This window comes from Castor canadensis, chromosome 7 (genome assembly GCF_047511655.1).
Source record: "Castor canadensis chromosome 7, mCasCan1.hap1v2, whole genome shotgun sequence".
Lineage (NCBI taxonomy): Eukaryota > Metazoa > Chordata > Mammalia > Rodentia > Castoridae > Castor > Castor canadensis.
In genome coordinates, this window is record NC_133392.1 from 1617403 (window position 1) to 1639760 (window position 22358).

Consider the following 22358-nt stretch of genomic DNA (forward strand, 5'->3'; position numbering starts at 1 on the left):
TGCCACAGGACACGTTAGGTGAACATGTGTGTTTTTTTTTCCTTTCAACTACTTTAAGGCAGGCACTGTGGCTCATGCCTGTTATCCTAGCTAACTGGGAGGTGGAGATGGGGAGGATCGCACTTTGAGGCCAGCCTGGGCAAACAGTTTGTGAGATCCCATTTCCAAAATAACCAGAGCAAAAGGACTAGAAGTTTGGCTCAACTGGTACAGTGCCTGCTTTGCAAGTATGAAGCCCTGAGTTCAAACCCCAATCCCACCAAAAACAAAAATAAGAAAGCTCCCTTAGCTTTCCCTTACTTTTTTTACTATGGGAGACTGTGACCTTTGCTGGCCCTACACGGGGCACTAACTTGAAGCCATCTTGTGCCACTACCAAGCACTTACTCAACGAATTACTGTCCTTGGCATCTAAGACTGTATACTGAAAAGTGTTATCTGGAAGACAAAGACAGTTATCTGTCATTATCTGGAAGACACTGCTTCTTCACTTCAGGAACTCTAATACGAGCACAGAATTCTCAGAATCATGCTTGAGCCTCCAGGAAGGAAGACAGACAGCTGCTGAGAACTCTTGTGAGCTCGCGTCATCAGTACTGCTGGTGCCGACACCAACAGTGGTGACACTTGAGAGGCACTGACCAACCACTTCATGTCAGCAAAGATACCTTGGGCCGTGAAGGCTGTCACACTCCCTGGCAGGGTTCTCATGCCTGTCACTGCAGAGGTCAGCGAGCTTTCCAGGAAGCATGTCCTGAAACACCACATCACACAGACTATGGTTCTCTACAAAGTTAAGAGTTTTTTCGGGTTTGGTTTTACTTTGTTTTCTCAGACAAGGTCTTGAACTCCTAAGCTCAAGTGATCCTCCTCATCAGGCATACGGCACTGTATTCAGCAGGCTATTCTTTATGGCTAAAGACTTCCTCATCTACAAGGAACTTCAAGGCTGTGATTAAAATGCCAGGGAACTGATTTCAAATCCAGCAAAGCTCACCATAAGCAGTGCCCCTCAGCTGACAGTGGTCACCGCGGCCACAATAGTGCTCTGTCACCTGACTGAAGTGCTCCAGGGAGAGAGATAAACAACTAGTGCCTGAAGCACTCTCTGACAACAGCCAGTCCTAGTCGGTCACGGTGAGAAGCAGCTGTGGAGCCCCTTTTCTCCCTGTGCCCCGGTGTGGGGGGCAGTCTCTGGAAAGCAAAGGGACTCACAGGCCACTTACACTTAGAGTGCCTGTCGCACAGGGCTGAGGAGCGCATGTCACACAGTCGGATGGTCCCTTTGCTGCTGCTGTAGACAAGCACATTGCACTGGTGTGGGTGGAACTCAGCGGCCGTGATGACTTCCGTCAGCTCCTCCATGTTGGCAGGCTTGATATCCACGATATCTGGAGTGCAGGGTTAAGGCACAGTGCACGGCTGAGTGGCCAGCTACTGAGTCAAGGCAAGGGAGCCTCAGACAACTGCACAGTAAGGCTTAATAGAGATGTCAGGTGGAGGACACACACACACACACACACACACACACACACACAGTGCAACAAAACACACAGTAAAGTGGTCCTGAGTCAGACCAGGTTTGCGCCTGCTTGAGGCCCAACAGAGACACAAGCCCTGCTTTCACCATGCAGCTACTCCCACTATCCAATGATACCATCAGTAGGACAGTGCACACTGAGTGACATACGCAAGAAAGGCAAGCAAAGCACCACCCATGTAAAGCCCTCCACCCCTCTCCACAGTGGTGCCACACAAGAGCACTGCTAGCTTTGCCTTCTTAATTGGTTGCAGTGAAGAGCCTGCCCTGAGCTGTCAGACCACCACCAACGTCAGTTGTCAAATACAGGAGTCAGTAAACTGAAAAGCAAGGGCAGAATTCAGCTCTGTGGGGAACAGATTTACCTTCCAGCAGAAAAAGCCAAGGCAACTTGCTGCTACAGGGAGGGGCAGAGACCTGAGAGCTGGGGATATGCACTGCATGTCTCCAGCTGCCTCATGTCAGGCTGGCAACTGCACAAGCTGCAGCAGGGGAGGGGACCAGGCAGAAAGCTGTTTTTGCTTGGGTTCACAGGGTGGAGTACCAGAGAAGCTTTCTGGAGCCAGGACACTGGAGACCTCCCAAGAGGATGCTGGTAGAGAACTGAGCAGCCCCCGGGACTGGGGGAGAACCACTGTGACTGGCTGGGCCAATAATACCCTGTGCTACCATCAGAGTCCAGATGTGTAGCCAAGCAGGGACTCTGGGGGCCAAGAGGCATGAGGCAGATGCAGGGTATGTTATTACAGGAACCCAAGGTAAAGCAGTGGCTGAGCCATGGAACACACACAATTCTCACTTGTAATTCAATTACGTATTTGCAAGTTTAGAAGAAAAAACACATATTGATTTCTCAAACATCTCCTACTTAAAACTGCCTCTGACTGAATCACGTGAGCCAGGGGCAAAGAACTTTCTCCAAGGTTAAAGACGTTTGTAGTATCAGGGACACTAATTCATGGAGACCTTAAGTCATGCACCACTAGAGAGTAAACTGTATGCAAAAGGTCAGACCAGGAGGTACGTGACTTAAATACCCGTGAGGAATAACTGAACAAGAACTGAAAAAAGCGCAGAGGCCATCTGGTGAAGGATACTAAAACTTCTATCCGTGATCTCTAAATGCCATAGGTTAATTCTCAGGTCATCTGCAGAAAGATATGTTTCATGATCACTATTTACTGAAATGGAATTGATATGATACGTGTGAGCATTTGCAAAAATTCGTCGTGGACTTGCTTCTACCATAAGGTCCATGGGCTTCAATACTGGAACCTAAAAATGGAAGGAAATAGTAATTCAACAGAAGGTCACAGCAGTGTAAGATCAAAGCACACAGAGCAGATAGCAAACAGAGGCAAATGCTAAGTTTTTTGCAGGCAACACCCCAGGCAATCAATTAGCAGAGCTGAGACAATAGGTACAGAATGGAATGCTGCTCCTTGTGGAGGTTACATGTTCTTGATGAATAAAGGAAGAAAGTCTGCCCCTAACTAATGGCCTCCAGGGCACTGAGACTTCATTCTTCTGTGTGTCCCCTGGTGGCCATGACCAAGAAGTGGACAGCAACACCTTGGAAGGTGCACCAAGACACCCTAGTCCCTGTAGCCGGGTGTACAGGCCCATCACTGCACTTGTGGTCTGTTTTCAGAGACCACATGGCTGTGATGACAGTGTGTTTGTGTGTGTGTGTGTGTGTGTGTGTGTGTGCGCACGCGCGCGCGCCTAGGGACAGACAGCCAGCACAGGAAGGCCCCAGGGAGCCAAGGACGCCCCACTTTTTGACCTGGAGTTGGCTACATAGGTGTGTTCCATCTGACATTTTGTTGGAGATGGCCATTTACCTAGTAGCGGCACTTCTAGGATGTATAATGTAGTTCATTATGGGTATTAAAACAATGACAAAAACACCCTTCCCAATCTCTGTGCCAAGGGTGGGGAGGCTTCCGAGGAATGGGCTGCAATGCTGAAAGGGAAGATAGTAAGGGAGGCACCCTAGTCAGCACACCCTTTCCCAAGACAGAGGCAAGGGTCGGTCACAAGGGACAGTGTCCACATGAGGAGAAAAGGCCATCCCTCACTAACATCTGGATAGAAGGGAAGCACTGGCTTTAAGTCAAAGCAAAGCACTAATTTTTTGTTATTTTTTATCAGAGCAGAAGAGAGCCTTGAAGGCTATGGAGAATCTCAATGTAAGTCTCCTTTGGCCAAATTCTGAAAAATAACCTGGCAAAGTGTGTGCTGAGATGCTGCCCTCATTTTAATCCAGTCAGGGCTGACCAGGCCCTGGGGTTACCTAGAATGAGAAGTGCTAGTTTCACAACCAGCAGGATTAATTTTTTTGGCAGCACTGGGGTTTGAACTCAGGAGTGCTTGCTAGGCAGGCACTCTTACCACTTGAGCCACTCAGCCAGGTATAAGCAGGATTAACAACAATACACTGCTCTGATTCCAAACATGCCTTTAACTAACCAAAGCATGTGACAACTATAATACTCCTAATAGAAGGAGTCTTTAATTAACCCTCTTTTCCAGCACTAAAGTAATTTAAGAGAAAAAAAATTAAAAACAGCAACATTTCTCACTCTTCCCCAGGTAGGTCAGACAAATTAGTAGTGAGTGCACTCTGAACTCTGGGAGAGGTGGAATTCAAATAAGAAACTAAGTCCACATACAGAGACACCTGGCCTATGATGCTGTACCCTCACGCTAAGGTCACTACAAAAACTACACTTCTTATATACATCAGTTTGGCCACCAGTTAGATTGGCTTAATTTAGGCTAATCCTATTAAATTAAATGATCCTGAGAAGAAAATCAAATGGGGTCTAACAAAACCTATAGTTTTTCAAATTAAGCATGTGTGCTCGTGGGGTGTGCAGGAAGTCTGACTGGGAGGAGCCTGGATTCCTGAGGGGCTGTGCATGTACACAGGAGTAGGGGCGGAGCTGGTGGCAGGCAAGACAGGACTCAATGCAGCCTCCACTACCAAGGTCTCCTCTGCAACATGAGGCTGACAGCATAGCACCAGCAGTTTACATGATGGGAAACCTCAAAACTAAGCATGATTTATACTAATCCACTGATGTAAACACAGCAGCATGGAGTACCAGAAATCGCCAGGGTTTTGGAACACAACATCCTGGTTCTCATGCACTAGATTTGAGCAAATTACACTGCCTTTCTTGCCTCAAGGAAATCACTGGAAATAGGTGGTCAGTCTAAGGGGTCAAAGGAATACTGTCCTTGGATACTCACACCAGCTGAACCACTGCCTATCTACTGAGGATAGGGAAGACCCTCACTGTGCTGTCACTACCCCCGGCACAGATCAAGAGATGCTGGCAGTGAGACTATGTCCACTCTGGTCTGGTGACAGACCCATCTGGGGTGGGTGTGTTGTGTGGGCTTACAGAATCCTAGGTGGAGCAGGTCAGGGAAAGGCTCGGTCATACAGCACCCCTCCCAGCAGCATCCCTCCATCACTGCTTCAAAATGAGCTTGCTAATGAGTCTTCACTACTTTGAACAGTGTAGCCATCTTAAATGTCATTGAAAAATCTACCAATCACCCATTTTCAAAACACTAGCTGACCCACAGGGCTGGGGACTTTCTCTGGGGCACCTGTGCCTGGTGCTGGGGTCCTAGGAGACACTTTGTGTGTCTCACCAGACTTATCTGGGCACAAACCAAGTTTGTTTAACCCCTATGCTACATTTCATCTGAGTGAAGATACCATCAGGTCAATTATAAAACACTGAGATTTTGAGTTTTACCCAATTTCACAGATGCCAAAATGTAAAAAAAATCTAGTTTTTAGAACTGATGAAATATGGATATTTCATACTACACCCCAAAAAAGGAGATAGGTATTTATCAATTAAAGGTACTGGTGCTCAGAGTCTGCCATGGCTTCTGTAGAGGAAATTCCATCAGCACAGCAGTATCTTGCTGGCCCACAGTCCACCTTCCCAACTGTAACCTACACCACTTTCCCAGGAAGTGCTCTGAATTCCACCTGCATTCCAGCCTGCCCTGGTGCTACTCAGAAAGAATCTTGTCATAGAATTAAACACGGGACCGTGTCCCTTAGTTCTGCCATATTCCAGAGGATAATGTGTGATTTTTTTTGCCTTGGTTAAAATCTGAGCAATCCCATTTTATTTTTAGCAGTACTGGGATTTGCACTCAAATCCCAGTACTCAAGTGGTATAGCACCTGTTAGGCAGGTGCTATACCACTTGAGACATGCCTCCAGCCAGGAGCCCCATTTTAAACACATACACAAAAATGAGTTCTAATATGGATGACTTTCCTGAGTCAAGGCAGAGCCCAGGACATTTCCATTAACATCCTTCTCGGAACAGCTATGGAACACTGTTCTTGATAAATTCCTGAAGAGTGCTGGGAAGGTTAAAGAAAATGCAGTATACCCGTAGTGCTGTAATTCTAAACGGGTCTCGAAGTCGTCCGTCTTCATCTTTCAAGTTATAACCTTCTGCTCTTTTATCCCGTTCACTTATTTTCCATAATTTAATAGTCTTATCTGAAAATAAAAACCTCATTCTTCATATCAAAAGAAAAACCATCAATCACATGCATCACTATTATTTGAGTACTGTACTAGAAAACTCTAACTGACTCTGTGTTGGTGTCTAAGCTGGGGGTGTTTGAACACGCGTATTTTCAACTGCAGAGGAACAGTTCTGTATAGTAAATGAAGACAGAGACACATGCACAGAAGAGTAACATAATACTAGGGGATTTTGCATACTTTGAATTAAAAACCTATCACTTTTCACCCTAGCTGATAATTTACCCTGCTCAAAGTTTAAAGCAGAAATTTCTAGAATTACTTAAAATAATCTGTGCAAACAGAAAATTCTAGATAAAATATAAACCAAATAGCCACTTTAAAAAAAAAGTTCTTACCATTTGTAGAAAGTAGAAAATGAGCAGCATTCTGTTGTGGTAACCACCTAATTTTATTAATTTTTTCCTCAATTTCCAGACTTTTCAAATAGTCAAATTCTGGTTCATGACTTTGAAAGGTACTGTAAACATTATATTCTCCCTTAGAATGAGGGCGGCTTTTATTCTGCAAGGAAACATGACAGCTGCTATAATGAATAAAGCATAATGCAGAGAAAGTTTTAGTATACCAACTTGAATAACAAAAAGTTAAAAGATCCTGCCTCAAAATACCGCAAACAGATGAAAGTCAGATATAACGTACTTGGAACAAATACAGCATTTTTCACTCCTGTACCCCAGCTCCGGGAGTCTACCAGGAGTCTATTTGGCAGGGTCTGCCCAAGGTGGCTGCTACATAGAATTGGCTTTGCCAGAACATGGTTGGGCTTGCTGTGGATGTGTCTTGCTGACTGCTTCTGCCGTAAGCAGTGACAGAGGCTTGGCTCTCTGAAGGAGGTGTGGGGCCTGCAGAGGCACCAGGCTGTTGACCTGGGCTCGCTGAAGGACAGCCAGCTGAGCCAGCTCACAGGAAGATGGATGCAGTGCCAGCCTCTGTGGCAGGGCAGAGCCATGCATGCAAACCATGCAGCAGCTAAATACAGGGACCCATGCAGACAGATCCTATGAGTCCTTTAAGTACCAGAAGAAACTGCAAAAAAATACCCATGGTAAGTGCTGCTCATGTACATTTTTAACACACACAAAAACTCAATTCTGTAAGTTACAGAAAAGAAGAAAAACACACTTGGGAAAATGTAACTATCTTCAAAGTAATGGCAATGCTGGGAGGGTCAGGGGCAATCAAGTGAGAGGACAGAAAGGTGAAAGAAAGAAGTGGTGTACGGAGGGGTCCTCTGCATCCCAACGGTTTCCTTTCTTTTACTCTTTGATTCTTGCTCTATAATCAATGTCTAAAAGGTTACATGGGGCAGACAGTGGCTCAAGTGGTGGAGTATCTGCCTAGCAAGCATGAAGCCATGAGCTGAAACTCTACTGTACTGCCAAAAAAATAAATAGAAATAAAAACCTTAAATGTATATGGTATTACCTTAGCATGTCTGCCAACGGAATTGAACTGAACGAATCTTCATGCCTGGACAGGAGCTTCTTTATGTTTCTGAATTGGGAGCAAATACTCTAAGAAGACATCCCAAAAGACTAGCTGAGACTCTTCACTACACCCATTTCTACATTCTGCACAGCCCTCAAGTCCAGTGCTCACCAGCAAAAGATGGGAATCCTTGTGCCATGTGGTTTTCCTGTGTGCTATGTTATGGGGTTAATGCTCTTTAAATACTCTCCCTGCGCCTCTCCACACACACAATAAAGTCACTCTTGACTCCAAACAACTGACTGCCAAGATGTCCCACAGCTGAGACATCAGTTCTGGGACTGTCTCTTCACACCATGACTTAGCTCACCCTACTGAGGTGCTCAACACTCTGCAATATGCATTATATTTTAGAACAAGATGTTTGACTTTTATCTTAATTCCTTTTATATTTGAAGCCAATTCTTTCTGGCTCAAGCAATGGTCCACAAAAACAGGGCAACTTCACCTGCTAGCCTACAACCTGTGAGGGGCCAGGGGATGGCCACTTTCCATAGGCATGTCACCATAGTGGCAAACTTCTATAGGGAGTAAAGGTCAAGTCTTGGATCCAAGAGCTTGCTAATGGTTGTGCTGCTAAGGCGTATGCTTTAAGTAGTGCTGTGTGATCGTCTCCCTTTGGATAAGAAAAAACTTATCTAAAATTGGGAAGATTTAGAAAGATTAATGAAAAAAACACTTATTTTATTCACAAAAGAATTTCTCACTATCCCAAATTGGGGAAAACAAGACTTAAAAAAAATCTAACACGAACACAATCAAAGTTAAAGCTGCAACAGGCGTCCTTTGATAACGAGACTTATTAGCACCCTGTCCACCTTTCCCAATTAACCAAGCAAGCTTACAGCACACAGGGAGGAGGACCAGGTCCTGCTACAGATCCTCAAAAGCTCTCTTCTACAGCAGTGGGGCCTGTGCAGAATACTTCTGTCTTCTGCAAAGATGACCTATGTGGAACACAGTCCACCAGCCTCTGAACAAAAACCTTACCACAAAAGTTCAGAGACCAGTATTTAGAGATGGAGGAAGAGCAGGACCTATCTTATAATCGGTTAAGGAAAAAGCAAGACCAGTAATTTACAGAGGCCCAGGCTGGTTCCCACTGGCACCCTTGCATAACAGATAGTGACCTATCTTCCTTTATCACCACTAAGAACTCTGAGGCGGCTCACAGCCTGGTCCTATTTGCCATTCTCTTATTTGTGACAAGTGCCCTTGTTCCCCCAAAGAGAAATGTCCTAAAAACCCAGTGTTTAGGAAACAGTTCACCTGTGGCTCCTCCAATTCCCTGTCCTTCTGACAGGAAAGCTTTGGGGGTGGAGGAGTGAGAGCTGCTCATCTCTAGGAATCTGTTAAGCCTGTCTCCCCCGTCCCCCACCCCAACCAGCAGGTGCAGCCCAGCTGCTCAGTACCCTGCACATGCCAGGGTGTTACACAGATAACCCCTTTAGCTACCTCCAGATGAAAGCACACATATTCCACCTTTCATCTGCTCACTGTTAACCAGTGAGCAGGTCATCACCAACCCCATCCAGATGAAGGCACTGGGTTCTCAGGACAGCTTGCAGTGTGGAGATCTGCTCATTCATCTCTGCAAGAAGCCTCTACGTGGGTAGTGTGACGAGACTCAATGTAAGGGAATGCAGCACTGGAAATAATGCTTCCTTTCCTGCAAGGACACAGGCAGGGCTGGGCGATTCCGTTTGGTGTGTGGACTGCGAATTACTGACCTCTTGCTCCCGCTGAAAAACAACAACTCTGCCGCCCTTGTCTCCTGTGGCAAGAAGGTCTCCAGAGCCGTTAAATTCCACAGTTGAGATGATGTCAGCTGCCAATAAAAGAGCAGAAAGAGCCACAGACAACAATTTCGCGAGAAGTCACAAAAGGAATGTCCGAAATAAAAAGAAAGATGAACACATACAAAACGTTCTCCCCAAATAAAGAAAAAAAAATCATGGCAAACTTGTAAGCTCCAGGTAGCTGCTTCTTGCTTCTTGTCTTTGGGACAGAGAGTCCACCAGCACATGTGGGATTATGAATTTGACTCCACTCATCAATGCCTGGTCCAAGGTATACCAGTATTTATGCATTGGGTTGTCTTGATTTAAGGATATAGGGTAAAATTTAGAAAATTAATTTCTGAGAAAGAGAAAAAAAAAACCTGGTTGGTTTAGAATGTTGTCTAATTTAAAAAAGCACATCTAAGGTCAACTGCAGTACTAAGGACTGAACCCAGGGCCTTGTGAACAACAGGCAAGCACTCTAGCACTGAGCCATAAGCCTAGGCCTATGGTCAACTTTTAAATACATTTGATTTTTATGTAGTAGTGACAGAAATGTCTTCATACTACACAGAAACTCTTGTTGGTTCCGTACAGAGTAGTATTATAGGCAGTACAAGTTCCATTTCATTGTCTAGATAAAGTCAATGACCCATTGACAATGGTGACATTATTATAAAGTGAAATAATTAAGATACTTGGGATTTCTGACACAAAGATCTCAGACATGAGTTCACCAGAGGTAAAGAACAAAAATAAGCACTGGAAAAACCCTTCGGTGCCCTAAGGCTATCCACCTCTGCAGTATAGAGGAAATTGATCTGGGTTTATACACAGACTATGAAATAAAAAAAAATACTCCATGTCTGTGCCATGGTAAAAGATGTCATTTTTTTTTGTTTGTTTGTTTTGAGACAGTCTTGGTAGCACAGAAAATCCTTGAACTGTTGCTCCTCCTGTCTTAGCTTGAGTATGGGATTATAGCTGTGTAACACCATGCCCAGCTAAGATGTCATATTTTTAAGAAAAGGACCTACAATAGACTTGGAGGAAGCTGGTGACCTGTAGCTCAGCTGTATCACCTGCTGCCTGAATGAGGATGAGGCCTGGGTGCAGCCCTTCAATGGTCAGTCTGGGCATGTCCCGTGGCCAGGAATGCTCTGTACTTCAGCCAGCAATGCCATGGTGCGGATGGCTGGCTTTCTATGTTCATCCCTCAGCGAGTCACCGATGCCCAGGGTACGCAGAATGACCACTATGCACACTTAAGGCCCACAGTACTGCTAAGTCAGAAGTTTGTAAAGACAAAAACTACTACATGGTATCATAAGTAACTTATCCACTAATAAGTAATGGAGCCAAAGCTGAGAGTTACTTGAAGAACCCGTCACAAATGGCCATATCAGAACGTAATTCTTAAAGGCCTGCACAAACATTCTAATCAAATAGTAGTCAACACAGTTTCCTGTCAACATCTGAAGACCCAGCTGGACTGCATGACTCTGCTCACTGTGTACACCTGCCTCCCCTCAGTCTGCTTTCCTTTAAAGTCTTCAGTTAGACCTGGGACAAGGACTGGGTTACTTCTTATGAGAAGCGCCTTCCTCCCTCCCTGCTCATCCCCCGACTTGTGGTGCTGTAGATGGACTCAAGGGCCTCACCCATGCTAGGTGAGCAACTTTCCACTGAGTGACACCCCCATCCCATCACGCTTAAACTCAAAATAATCTAGTTTGTTTAAATGAAACTAAAATTTTCTGTATTAGATTAAAAGACTAAATCTATGTCATTTATACCCAAAGGACATAAAATATTATAGAATTAATGGTATTCTAGCTGTCAGTGATTTTCAAACTTAATTAGAATTGACTTATCTTTTAAAGTAGAAACTCCTAAGACTGCCAGTGCTGAGGAATGACTTTCATTAAGCCATGTCAATATGTATGGGCCTGTAATGAGAAGCCTAAACAAATACGCGAACTAAATATGAATAAGATCATGAAGCCAATGCAATGGGGATTACCGACACCAGCTTACTCTGATGGGTACTGTTTTTCAAAACTCATGGTGAGCGTATAAACATGAACCTAACAGAATACTGAGTGGTGTTTCAAAGCCGCCATGTTCTCTGAGGTGACCTAACTCTGTCTCCTTTTTTCTACTGGAGTACCCTCCCACAGCACAGCACAGCACCTCCTAGCTGTTCCATGGGGCAATGGGTCTCTGCTCAGTGTTTCTCCACTGTGGCTGCACAAATGGTCTGAGGCTTTTTTGCTACAAGGTGATGGTCTGGCTGATGCAGAAGGTCCTGCTGAACGTCTAGATTACATCAGAACTATGACTGTCCCTGCATGCACCGAGAGATCTCAGATCTGACTGTGGTGGGCTGCATGTGCTCTTGCCCTTCTCACTTCCATCAAGGGGTCAGAAGGAAACCGTAAGGCATCTATGAATGTGAGGCGGCTTCCACAAGCAGGCAGGAAGGGAGAAGTGGGCCTGGACCTTGCAGCCTAAGCGCACTCAGATGCCTAGGTCTCACAGTGCCAGGCTCTATAACAGGCACCAGCCCGGAGATGAAGGAAGTCCACTTACAGAACTGCTGGATATATGAGACCCCACCTTACCCTGGTAGGTGGGAGTATATGATAGTCCCATTTTTTGTTGAGCACATGTTGGCTGCCAATTTCATGTTCCCACCACCCCCAGTATTCCTTCATGAGACACCAAAGGCTGGGAGAAAAGGCCTCACTCCATATACAAGCATTTGAGGTCCTCAAAGACTACCTGCTCAGAAACCTGCCTACTGGCTTTATAGGGGCTCCGCTCAACAAAAAACAACAGCCCAGGATCTACAAACATGTGAGAGAAGTCACTCACACTATGCAGGAAAGAGAGAGGCTCAGGGAGCTCCTCAGCTCCTTAAGAGTGCTCACACTGCCAGTGCTGCCTAAGCCTTCAGGGTAGCACAATCCCTGCTCACCCAAGAGCCTCCTATCAGGCTTGTGCCTGATGGAAGAGGTACAGCAGCAGCTGCCCCTAGGCTTGTCTCAGTCACAAATCCAACAGGGTCCAAGGGAAAGAGATGAGGAAGTGCTATCTAAAATCCAAACAGGAAAAACAGTAAGAGCTGCAGACCTCTTCTAACATGCAGAGAGAAGGAAGAGACAGTCAAAGGATAGGTTTCAGTGGCCCCTCACCGAGTCACATCTTCTAGGAAGTCAACAGAAAAAGAGAAAGGAAACTTGCAAAGGGCTGCAACCAGAGTGTCCTGGAGCATCCAGGGGTCCCCAGGCTTCAGGCTGATGAGAGCTAGTACAACAGAGAGGAGACTCAGATTCCCAGAGGAAATTCACTGGCTCTACATAAACGGAGGGGACCTGATGGCTTCCACAGGTTGTAGGAAAATGGTGGAGGACATGCCAAGTTCCCTGAGAAAAACAATTTCAATCTGGGATTCTAAACCTACGTACATTTTTAATGAATGTGGAGGGAGAAATAAAAATTTTTCCAACACTGCAAAGAGCTAAACAAAAACTCTTCCTCAGGAAACTGCTGGAAGCTATAATTTGGCAAAATAAGAGAAAAACAAGAGCGAGAAGATCATGGAGCTGACTTGGTAAACACATAAGCAAGTCCCAAGAGGTGAGCTGCGCCACGTGGCCAACAGACCCTGAGAGCAGGCAGGAAGGGACTGGCTGTGCTGGCTGTGAGGGTTCACCTCTGGGAAAAAGAGCTGCAGGACCATCTGGTGGGGGTGATGGATCAGTTAGCATTTACAAAGGCACCGAGGACACCCAGAATCCTAAGAAAAAAATGAGGCAATCAGCTCTAGGAAAAACAAAAACCTGTATGAAAGAGAATTTATAGCAACAGAATTCTCTCAGCTCTTTCATGTTGGGCTATCGGAAATACCAGTAAAAAGCTAAGAAAGCAGAAGTCAGTCAGAAAGCCTACTGGGTGGAAATAGGCTGCTGCTGCCTGGGGCTTCAAGGCCAGCCAGGGGCAGGCAGGAGCAGCAGGAGGTAGGAATGAAGGATTCAAAAGGGATGTAAGGCCCATGGGGGTTAGCATTCAGTCACATCTAGGAAGGAGCAAGCTGGAAAGGATGGGCAAGATGGGGAGGGAGGGAAGAGCATCACAGTTCTTTGGACTACATTTTTCTGAGGCATGAGAGGAGATTTTCTGCTGAATGTGAGCAGGAGGGGCACAAGTGGTCTGGGGGACACAGGAAGAAAGCTGGCTCATAAGAGAGAAGAGCGACCACTCCCAGATAAAATGTGATCTGGTCATCTCCTGCTACGGGTGCCCATATGTCTTGCTCTAAGGTGGTCATAGCTCTGGGAATGCACTGTACAAAGCAAGTCCCTGCCTTCTGGGGACTTCCCCTTGAATGAATGGAGTGACAAGTATAAAAGGAGACTGGTCATTAAGTAGTTGGTGGCTTGGGGGAAGCCAATGGCTGTTAAAACAGGTTGGGTATTAAGTGCAGAGGTGGAGAGAGAAGGCCACGTGTGACTGGGAGTGGCAGTCCCTGTCCTAGTCTAGCTGTGCTGCTATCACAGAACACCTAAGACAGACATGTCTTGGGTGTTCCATTTATAGCAAATGGAAATGGGGGCCAGGAAGTCCAACACCAAGAATGTGGCACATGGGGTCTAGTGAGAGTCTTCTTGGTGCATCCTCACATGGAAGAAGGTAGAGCATTGTCCTCGTGTGACAGCAGCAATCCCCCCATGAAGTTCCAACTCAACACAGATTCAGGCCCTGGTTGTGGAAGATCACAGGTTGGGCAATGGCAGGGAAACGTGGCACGGGAGGAGGCACTCCACTGAGCGCGGCTCAGTGGAGGCTCAGGAGCTGGAAGCCAGGACCTCAGAGGTGGCATGGCAGGTAGGAAGTGGTGACAAGACCATTTGTCATCATCTGGTCAAGGAGGTTGTGGAGTATCACTCTGATCTTGGGGTCACAGAAATGAAGGAAGGCAAACAGCTCTGGTAATAAGTTGTATAGTGAGCATATGAGCATACAGGTGTTTGTTATACTAGTCTTGTACTTTTCCAAACTAAGCTTTCAAAACCAAATATAAGCATGACCATTTCATTTCCTCTACTTCTTTCAGTCTTTACTGTCACAGCCCCAAGTCCACAGCAGCCTTCTTGCCTGGCTGAATCTCTGTGGCAGCCACCTACCATATATCCTCCTACTGCTCTCCTGGCCCTCAATCTGGGGAACTCTGATGTACACAGGTGAAGACATCATCATCACCTGCCTAATCCATCAACACTGCCTTCCATAATCAATGTATTTATCAAAATGTAAGATACAAGATTCAGAACTGATCATTTGACATTACTGAGTCTTTATCAAAACAAAAGGAAGCCCCTGCAGAAAGGAGTGGGAGTGTCCAGTTTTGCCTCTCCCTTCTGCTTCAACTAGTTCTAGAGTGGTTAGGTACACATGACTCAGCTTGTGGCCAAGTCCAGGTCCCAATACAAGATCCAGTTCCTAAGCAGCCACCAGCAGAATTTGAGGGGCCAAGTTCTGCACATTCCTCCATTCCTCTGTTGAGACCAGTGCCCCTTCATAACATCCTCCACTCACCACCCAGAGCTGAGCTAGAAAACTAGTTCCAGGAAGCAGTCACAATGGAAACCAGTCACTTGCTTTCCCTCAAGGCATCAAAACTGATGCCTGACCCATAAGCACATGAAATGGTGCTCAAGGAAAGCCTACAAAAAGCCACAGGGAGATCTATCATGTAGCCCCTAGGATGGCTGACATCAAGACTGACAACTCTAAGTGTTCACAGCAGCAAAGCTGGCACTGCTCCTTTGAAAACTACATACACGTCCTAGGACCCAGAAATTCCCCTCCAGATGCACTTCACCAAAACCCAGAAAAAGGATGTCCACAAAAGAAACAACTCAAGAGTTTCCAAGATGGCGGCTAGAGGGAGGAAGCAGAAAGTGTGCCTCCTAAAGTGAAATCTTGGAGAGACGCTGGAGACACACCTTGCAGGCAAGGCCACTGAGAAGAGGCAAAACTTTGACCCCTCCACACCTCCAGCCTGCGCACAACATCTCCACTTCACATTGAACAGAGAAAGCAGGAGGACCCCGGCCGCCGCCAGACGCCCACGCCTATATGGCTTGGGAAGACGCGGACCACGAGGTGAGCTAAGTGGGACATGGTACTCCCACAGACGACCCTGGACAGATCAGCATAGCCCCTGGACAGACCAACCCCACTCAGGGAAAAAAGGAGAAACTGAATAATAAACAATAAGCACAACAAAGACACATAGCAAAGAGCTATGAGCGCAGAAGGCGGGGAAGGGAAATCCCTCCCAGACTGTAAATAAACAAGCCGGGCCTGGCTGGAGAGGGCTGGAGCGGCGGCACACGCCCAGCAACCAGGAGCGGGAAAGCTTGCGAGAGTGGAGGAGGGAGGAAAACTCCACAGGAGAGGGGGAAAACCCACTTCCCACGTGAACTGTAAATAAACACGCAGGCCTGAGAAAGCGGGTGCAGTGTCACCTCCCCCAGTGTGCTTGGAAAGGGGAAAGCTTGTAGCAGAGGCTCCCACACAGGAGAAATCTGAGTAAGCAAAGCCTGCGGGGCCAGGTGAGTGCTAAGCTCACCCCCGAGATCTGCACAAAAAGCCTCCAGCAACAGCAGGCTGACAGCAGCAGGCAGGCGAGCCACAGCCACAGATACCATTCTCAGAACTGTCTCCAGACTCTTTTTTCTCTCTCCCTACCTTTGATGAGAGAACACCCGAATTACACCTGCATGCTGAAAAACCTACTGAAACTGTATTGCACTTGAACTTGGGACACTGTGGGTTTTTTTGTTTGTTTGTTTTGTGTGGTTTTGTTCTATTTTATTTTTCCCCTTTGATGAGACAACTACAGAACAAATCTGAGGCACCATCTCCAGGATTGAAGGCTGAGGGATGAACACCAAAATATTTAAGACTGAAACTTCATTGCATTTGAACTTGGAGATTTTTTTTAATTTTAATTTTTTTTTAAGTTTTATTTTATTTTATTATATATATTTTTCTTTCATTTACTTATTTTTTAATTTTTATTCTTATCTTTATTCTTTTTATTTTTTATTTTCAATCCTCTCTCTGTCTCTCTAATGCCTTTTCAGCTTACGGTTGATTAGTCACACTGTCTCTCCCTGTTTATATCTTTGAAACTTTTTTTGTTTGTTTCTTTTTGTTTTGTTTTTTTTCTACTTGTTTAGTTGTTCTTCCCTTTTCCTTTAACTTCTTTGCTTTCCATCCCCTCTCACCCTTACATTCTAAATATCACTAGTGCTATTATTACAAGCCAGAAAATACTTAATTGCACACAGTACAGGGACAACAACACACCAAGGGCAATGACGGGAAGACAGAAAAAAGAGGGAAACGAGTTTCCCCACAGCAAAAAAGTAGTACAGGAACCAGAGGGGAATGACGAAAATAGATACTCAGATCCAGACTCCAACAAAATGAAGATAAACTATGCCAAAGGACCCAATGAAGACCACAAGAACAATCTAAAAGAAGAAATACTACAGGTACTCAATGAGAATTTTATAGAGATGATACTGGATAGGGTAAACCAAAATGTACAGGAGACACTCAAGAAATTCCAAGACAACAAAAATAGAGAATTTGGAAAAGCAAAGAAGAAATAAAGGAAACCACAGAAGCACTGTATAAACACCAAAGAGAAACAGAGAACACGATGAATAAACAGATAAATGAACTCAGGACAAAAACTGACAACATTAAAGAGGAAACCACCCAGGATATGGAAAACCTCAGAAAAAAGAATGAAACAGAATTGCAAAACAAAACGGAAGGCCAATCCAGCAGAATAGAACAAACAGAAGACAGAATCTCAGAACTTGAACATGAAATGGTAATTAAAGGAAGAACAGAAGAACTATTAATTAAACAACTCAAGACCTGTGAAAAGAAAATGCAAGAACTCACCAACTCCATCAAAAGACCAAACTTGAGAATCATGAGCATCGAAGAAGGAGAAGAGGTGCAAGCAAAGGGAATGTGTAATATATTCAACAAAATAATAACGGAAAATTTCCCAAATCTAGAGAAAGATATTCCCATACAGATGCAAGAGGCCCCCAGGACACCAAACAGACCAGATCAAATTAGAACTACTCCACGACATATCATTAAAACAACAAGTTCAGAAACTAGGGAAAGAATATTGAAGGCTGTAAGAGAGAAAAAAACAAATAACATACAAAGGTAAACCCATCAAAATCACAGCAGACTTCTCAACAGAAACATTAAAAGCAAGAAGAGCTTGGGGTGAGATCTTCCGGGCACTGAATGAAAATAACTTCAACCTCAGGATACTTTACCCAGCAAAACTATTATTCAAAATAGATGGAGCAATAAAAGTCTTCCATGATAAGCAGAAACTAAAACAATATGTGACCACAAAGCCACCACTACAAAAGATTCTTCAAGGGATTCTGCACACAGAAAGTGAAACCCAACATAACCATGAAAGGACAGGCAGCACCAAACTACAGGAAAAGAAAAAGCAAGAAAGTAGACAGTAACCTCACTTAGGTACACACAATCAAACCTTCAAATAACTAAGACAACTAAATGACAGGAATCACCACATACCTATCAGTACTAACGCTTAATGTTAACGGACTTAATTCATCCATCAAAAGGCACCGCTTGACGAAATGGATTAAAAAGGAAGATCGAACAATTTGTTGCTTACAGGAGACCCATCTCACCTACACAAATAAGCATAGGCTTAGGATGAAAGGCTGGAAGAAGATTTACCAAGCCGATGGCCCCCGAAAACAGGCAGGAGGAGCAATACTTATCTCTGACAAAGTAGACTTCAAACCTACATTGATCAAACAAGATAAAGAAGGACATTCCATACTAATAAAAGGGGAAATAGACTGAAAGGAAATAATAATCATCAACCTGTATGCACCCAATGTCAACACACCCGATTTCATCAAACATACCCTGAAGGACCTAAAAGCATATATTAACTCCAACACAGTGGTTGTGGAAGACTTTAACACTCCATTATCATCAATAGATAGGTCATCCGAACAAAAAATCAATAAAGAAATCCAAGATCTAAAATACGCAAGAGATCAAATGGACCTACTTGATGTCTACAGAACATTTCATCCAACTTCTACACAATATGCATTCTTCTCAGCAGCCCATGGAACCTTCTCCAAAATAGATCATATCCTAGGGCACAAAGCAAGCCTCAGTAAATATAATAAAATAGAAATTATACCGTGCATACTATCTGATCACAATGCAATAAAACTAGAACTCAACAACAAAAGTAGAGACAAAAAACATGCAAACAGCTGGAAACTGAATAACTCAGTACTTAACGAACAATGGGTCATTGATGAAATAAAAGAGGAAATTAAAAAGTTCCTGGAAGTCAATGAAAATGAAAACACAATCTACCAGAACCTATCAGACACAGCAAAGGCAGTCCTGAGAGGAAAGTTTATAGCCATGAGTGCATATATTAAAAAGACTGAAAGATTCCAAATCAATGACCTAATGATACATCTCAAACTCCTAGAAAAACAAAAACAAGCAAACCCCAAACAAATAGAAGGAGAGAAATAATAAGAGCTGAAATCAACAAAATAGAAACCAAAAAAGCTATATACTATACACTAATAATAAACACACTGAAAAAGAACATATGAAAACAATTCCATTTACAATAGCCTCAAAAAAAATCAAATACCTAGGTGTAACCCGAACAAAAGATGTGAACGACCTCTACAAGGAAAACTATAAACTTCTGAAGAAAGAGATTGAGGAAGACTATAGAAAGTGGAGAGATCTCCCACGCTCATGGATTGGTAGAATCAACATAGTAAAAATGTCTATACACTCAAAAGTAATCTACATGTTTCATGCAATTCCCATCGAAATTCCAATGACATTCATTAAAGAGATTGCAAAATCTACTGTGAAATTTATATGGAAACACAAGAGGCCACCAATAGCCAAAGCAATACTCAGTCAAAAGAACAATGCTGGAGGTATCACAATACCTGACTTCAAACTATATTACAAAGCAGTAACGATAAAAACAGCATGGTACTGGCACAAAAACAGACATGAAGACCAGTGGAACAGAATAGAGGACCCAGATATGAAGCCACACAACTATAACCAACCTGTCTTTGACAAAGACGCTAAAAATATATGATGGAGAAAAAGCAGCCTCTTCAACAAAAACTGCTGGGAAAACTGGTTAGCAGTCTGCAAAAAACTGAAACTAGATCCATGTATATCACCCTATACCAATATTAACTCAAATGTATCAAGGATCTTAATATCAGACCACAATCTCTAAAGTTGATACAGGAAAGAGTAGGAAATACTCTGAAGTTAGTAGGTATAGGTAAGAACTTTCTCAACGAAACCCCAGCAGCACAGCAACTAAGAGATAGCATAGATAAATGGGACTTCATAAAATTAAAAAGCTTCTGCTCATCAAAAGAAATGGTCTCTAAACTGAAGAGAACACCCACAGAGTGGGAGAAAATATTTGCCAACTATACATCAGACAAAGGACTGGTAACCAGAATATATAGGGAACTTAAAAAACTAAATTCTCCTAAAACTAATGAAACAATAAAGAAATGGGCAAGTGAACTAAACAGAACTTTCTCAAAAGAAGAAATTCAAATGGCCAAAAAACACATGGAAAAATGCTCACCATCCCTAGCAACAAAGGAAATGCAAATTAAAACCACATTAAGATTCCACCTCACCCCTGTTAGAATAGCCATCATTATCAACACCACCAACAACAGGTGTTGGCGAGCATGCGGGGGAAAAAGGGACCCTCTTACACTGTTGGTGGGAATGTAAACTAGTACAACCACTCTGGAAAAAAATTTGGAGGCTACTTAAAAAGCTAGACATTGATCTACCATTTGATCCAGCAATACCACTCTTGGGGATATACCCAAAAGACTGTGACACAGGTGACTCCAGAGGCACCTGCACACCCATGTTTATTGTGGCACTATTCACAATAGCCAAGTTATGGAAACAGCCAAGATGCCCCACTACTGACGAATGGATCAAGAAAATGTGGTATCGATACACAATGGAATTTTATGCAGCCATGAAGAAGAACGAAATGTTATCATTTGCTGGTAAATGGATGGAATTGGAGAACATCATTCTGAGTGAGGTTAGCCTGGCCCAAAAGACCAAAAATCGTCTTAAGCGGACATTAGATCAAGGGCAAACACAACTAGGGGACTGGACTTTGATCACAAGATAAAAGCGAGAGCACACAAGGGAGGGGTGAGGATAGGTTAAGACACCTAAAAAATTAGCTAGCATTTGTTGCCCTCAAGGCAGAGAAACTAAAGCAGATACCTTAAAAGCAAGTGAGTCCAATAGGAGAAGGGGACCAGGAACTAGAGAAAAGGTGAGATCAAAAAGAATTAACCTAGAAGGTAACACACACGCACAGGAAATCAATGTGAGTCAACTCCCTGTATAGCTATCCTTATCTCAACCAGCAAAAACCCTTGTTCCTTCCTATTATGGCTTATACTCTCTCTACAGCAAAATTAGAGATAAGGGCAAAATAGTTTCTGCCAGGTATCGAGGGGGTGAAGGGGAGAGGGACGGGGGTGGGGGGTGGGGGGGGGAGTGGGTGGTAAGGGAGGGGGTGGGGGCATGGGGGAGTAATGACCTAAGCATTATACGCACATACGAATAAAAAAAAAAGAAACAACTCTGTTCATCAACAGCAGAAAAGACGCATTAATTGTGGCAACTTAGAACAGAGCAACAGAACAGCAACCACAATGAACAGATGAGTACTAGGAGAGACAGACACTAGAGTATTGTAACGTTAATTTATGGTGGAATTCCACTTCTATCCAGTTGAAAGCAGTAAATCTAACCATGAGGTCTGGGGTGTAGCTACACTGCAGCAGGGAGGTCCTGATGCCACAGAGGAAGGACGCTTCGAGTCTGAGCCCATGCATGTGTCTGTCACACTCCCATAAACAGCTGTGTCTCCCTGTGTTGTCTGCAGGTCATCCATCCCCATTCAGGCTCTTGTACTTCCCTTAGAAAACCTCTACTTATTTTGCTAAAAAACGTAAGTACGTGGAAGAGAATACTCTTGACCTCCATCAAATACATCCCAGACGGATATGTTTCCCCTGACCAGCCACAGTGGCACTGCATCTACCCCACCCTGCCCCTCAAGGATCTGGTCCTACAACAACTCCTGGGCACCGTCCCTTCACTCTCTAGACCTTCCCATCTCTAAAGGAAAATGGTATGTTCTCCCATCTTAAAGTAAACCAACAAGCAAGCAAGCTGCCTGACTTCCACAGCTCACCAGACACCTCTGCCAAACAGTGTCCCATAGCCCTCTACCCCATGGAGCGGGGTGGTCAGTTCTCTCCTGAGCTCACATTAATCAGTGTTATGTCTCTACTACTCGGCAAGGTCGCCTATTTTGGCCCACCCAAACCCTGGCAGCCATTACCAAATCCGTCTTCTCTCTTCTCTGTGAACCTGTATGAGGTAAAGCGAGGCTGAGCGAGGTTGTTCATACTCTGCACAGTGCATCAGCACATGCGTATCACAGGGACTCAAGCAATGACACAGATGCTTCTAAAAAATGCACTGAAAGGAGACAAATCACAACTCCCTCACACACAAAAAGAAGAGGTGCTCACTGTATAACCAGATATGGAGTGTCAGCTGCTTTCCAGAGACGTGAAGCTTCCTCGGGGTGTCAGGTAAGGCAGAGACTTCCATGTACCCTGTTGAGTACCATCACAGGGTTCTCCAGGATACCACTACACATTTACATAAAGAAAAAGTGGAAAACTTTCTTTCCAGCAGACTTGTGTCTTACCAG

General features: G+C 44.3%; 1 protein-coding gene across 3 annotated transcripts in view; it reads right to left on the reverse strand.

Annotated features, from left to right (window-relative positions):
• Ppp2r2d (protein phosphatase 2 regulatory subunit Bdelta) overlaps positions 1-22358 on the reverse strand; it is a 45123-nt gene that overhangs the window by 7708 nt on the left and 15057 nt on the right. Inside the window, exons 3-7 of one of the 3 annotated variants that reach the window (XM_020182969.2) lie at positions 9356-9453; positions 6473-6638; positions 5974-6086; positions 2638-2815; positions 1227-1391 (exon numbers count right to left, since the gene is read on the reverse strand). In XM_020182969.2, the coding sequence (XP_020038558.1) occupies positions 1227-1391; positions 2638-2815; positions 5974-6086; positions 6473-6638; positions 9356-9453 (720 nt within the window). Of the gene's footprint in view, positions 1-1226; positions 1392-2637; positions 2816-5973; positions 6087-6472; positions 6639-6776; positions 7548-9355; positions 9454-22358 lie in introns of those variants that run through there. The other 2 variants (XM_020182971.2, XM_074078037.1) reach the window with 2 other exon arrangements.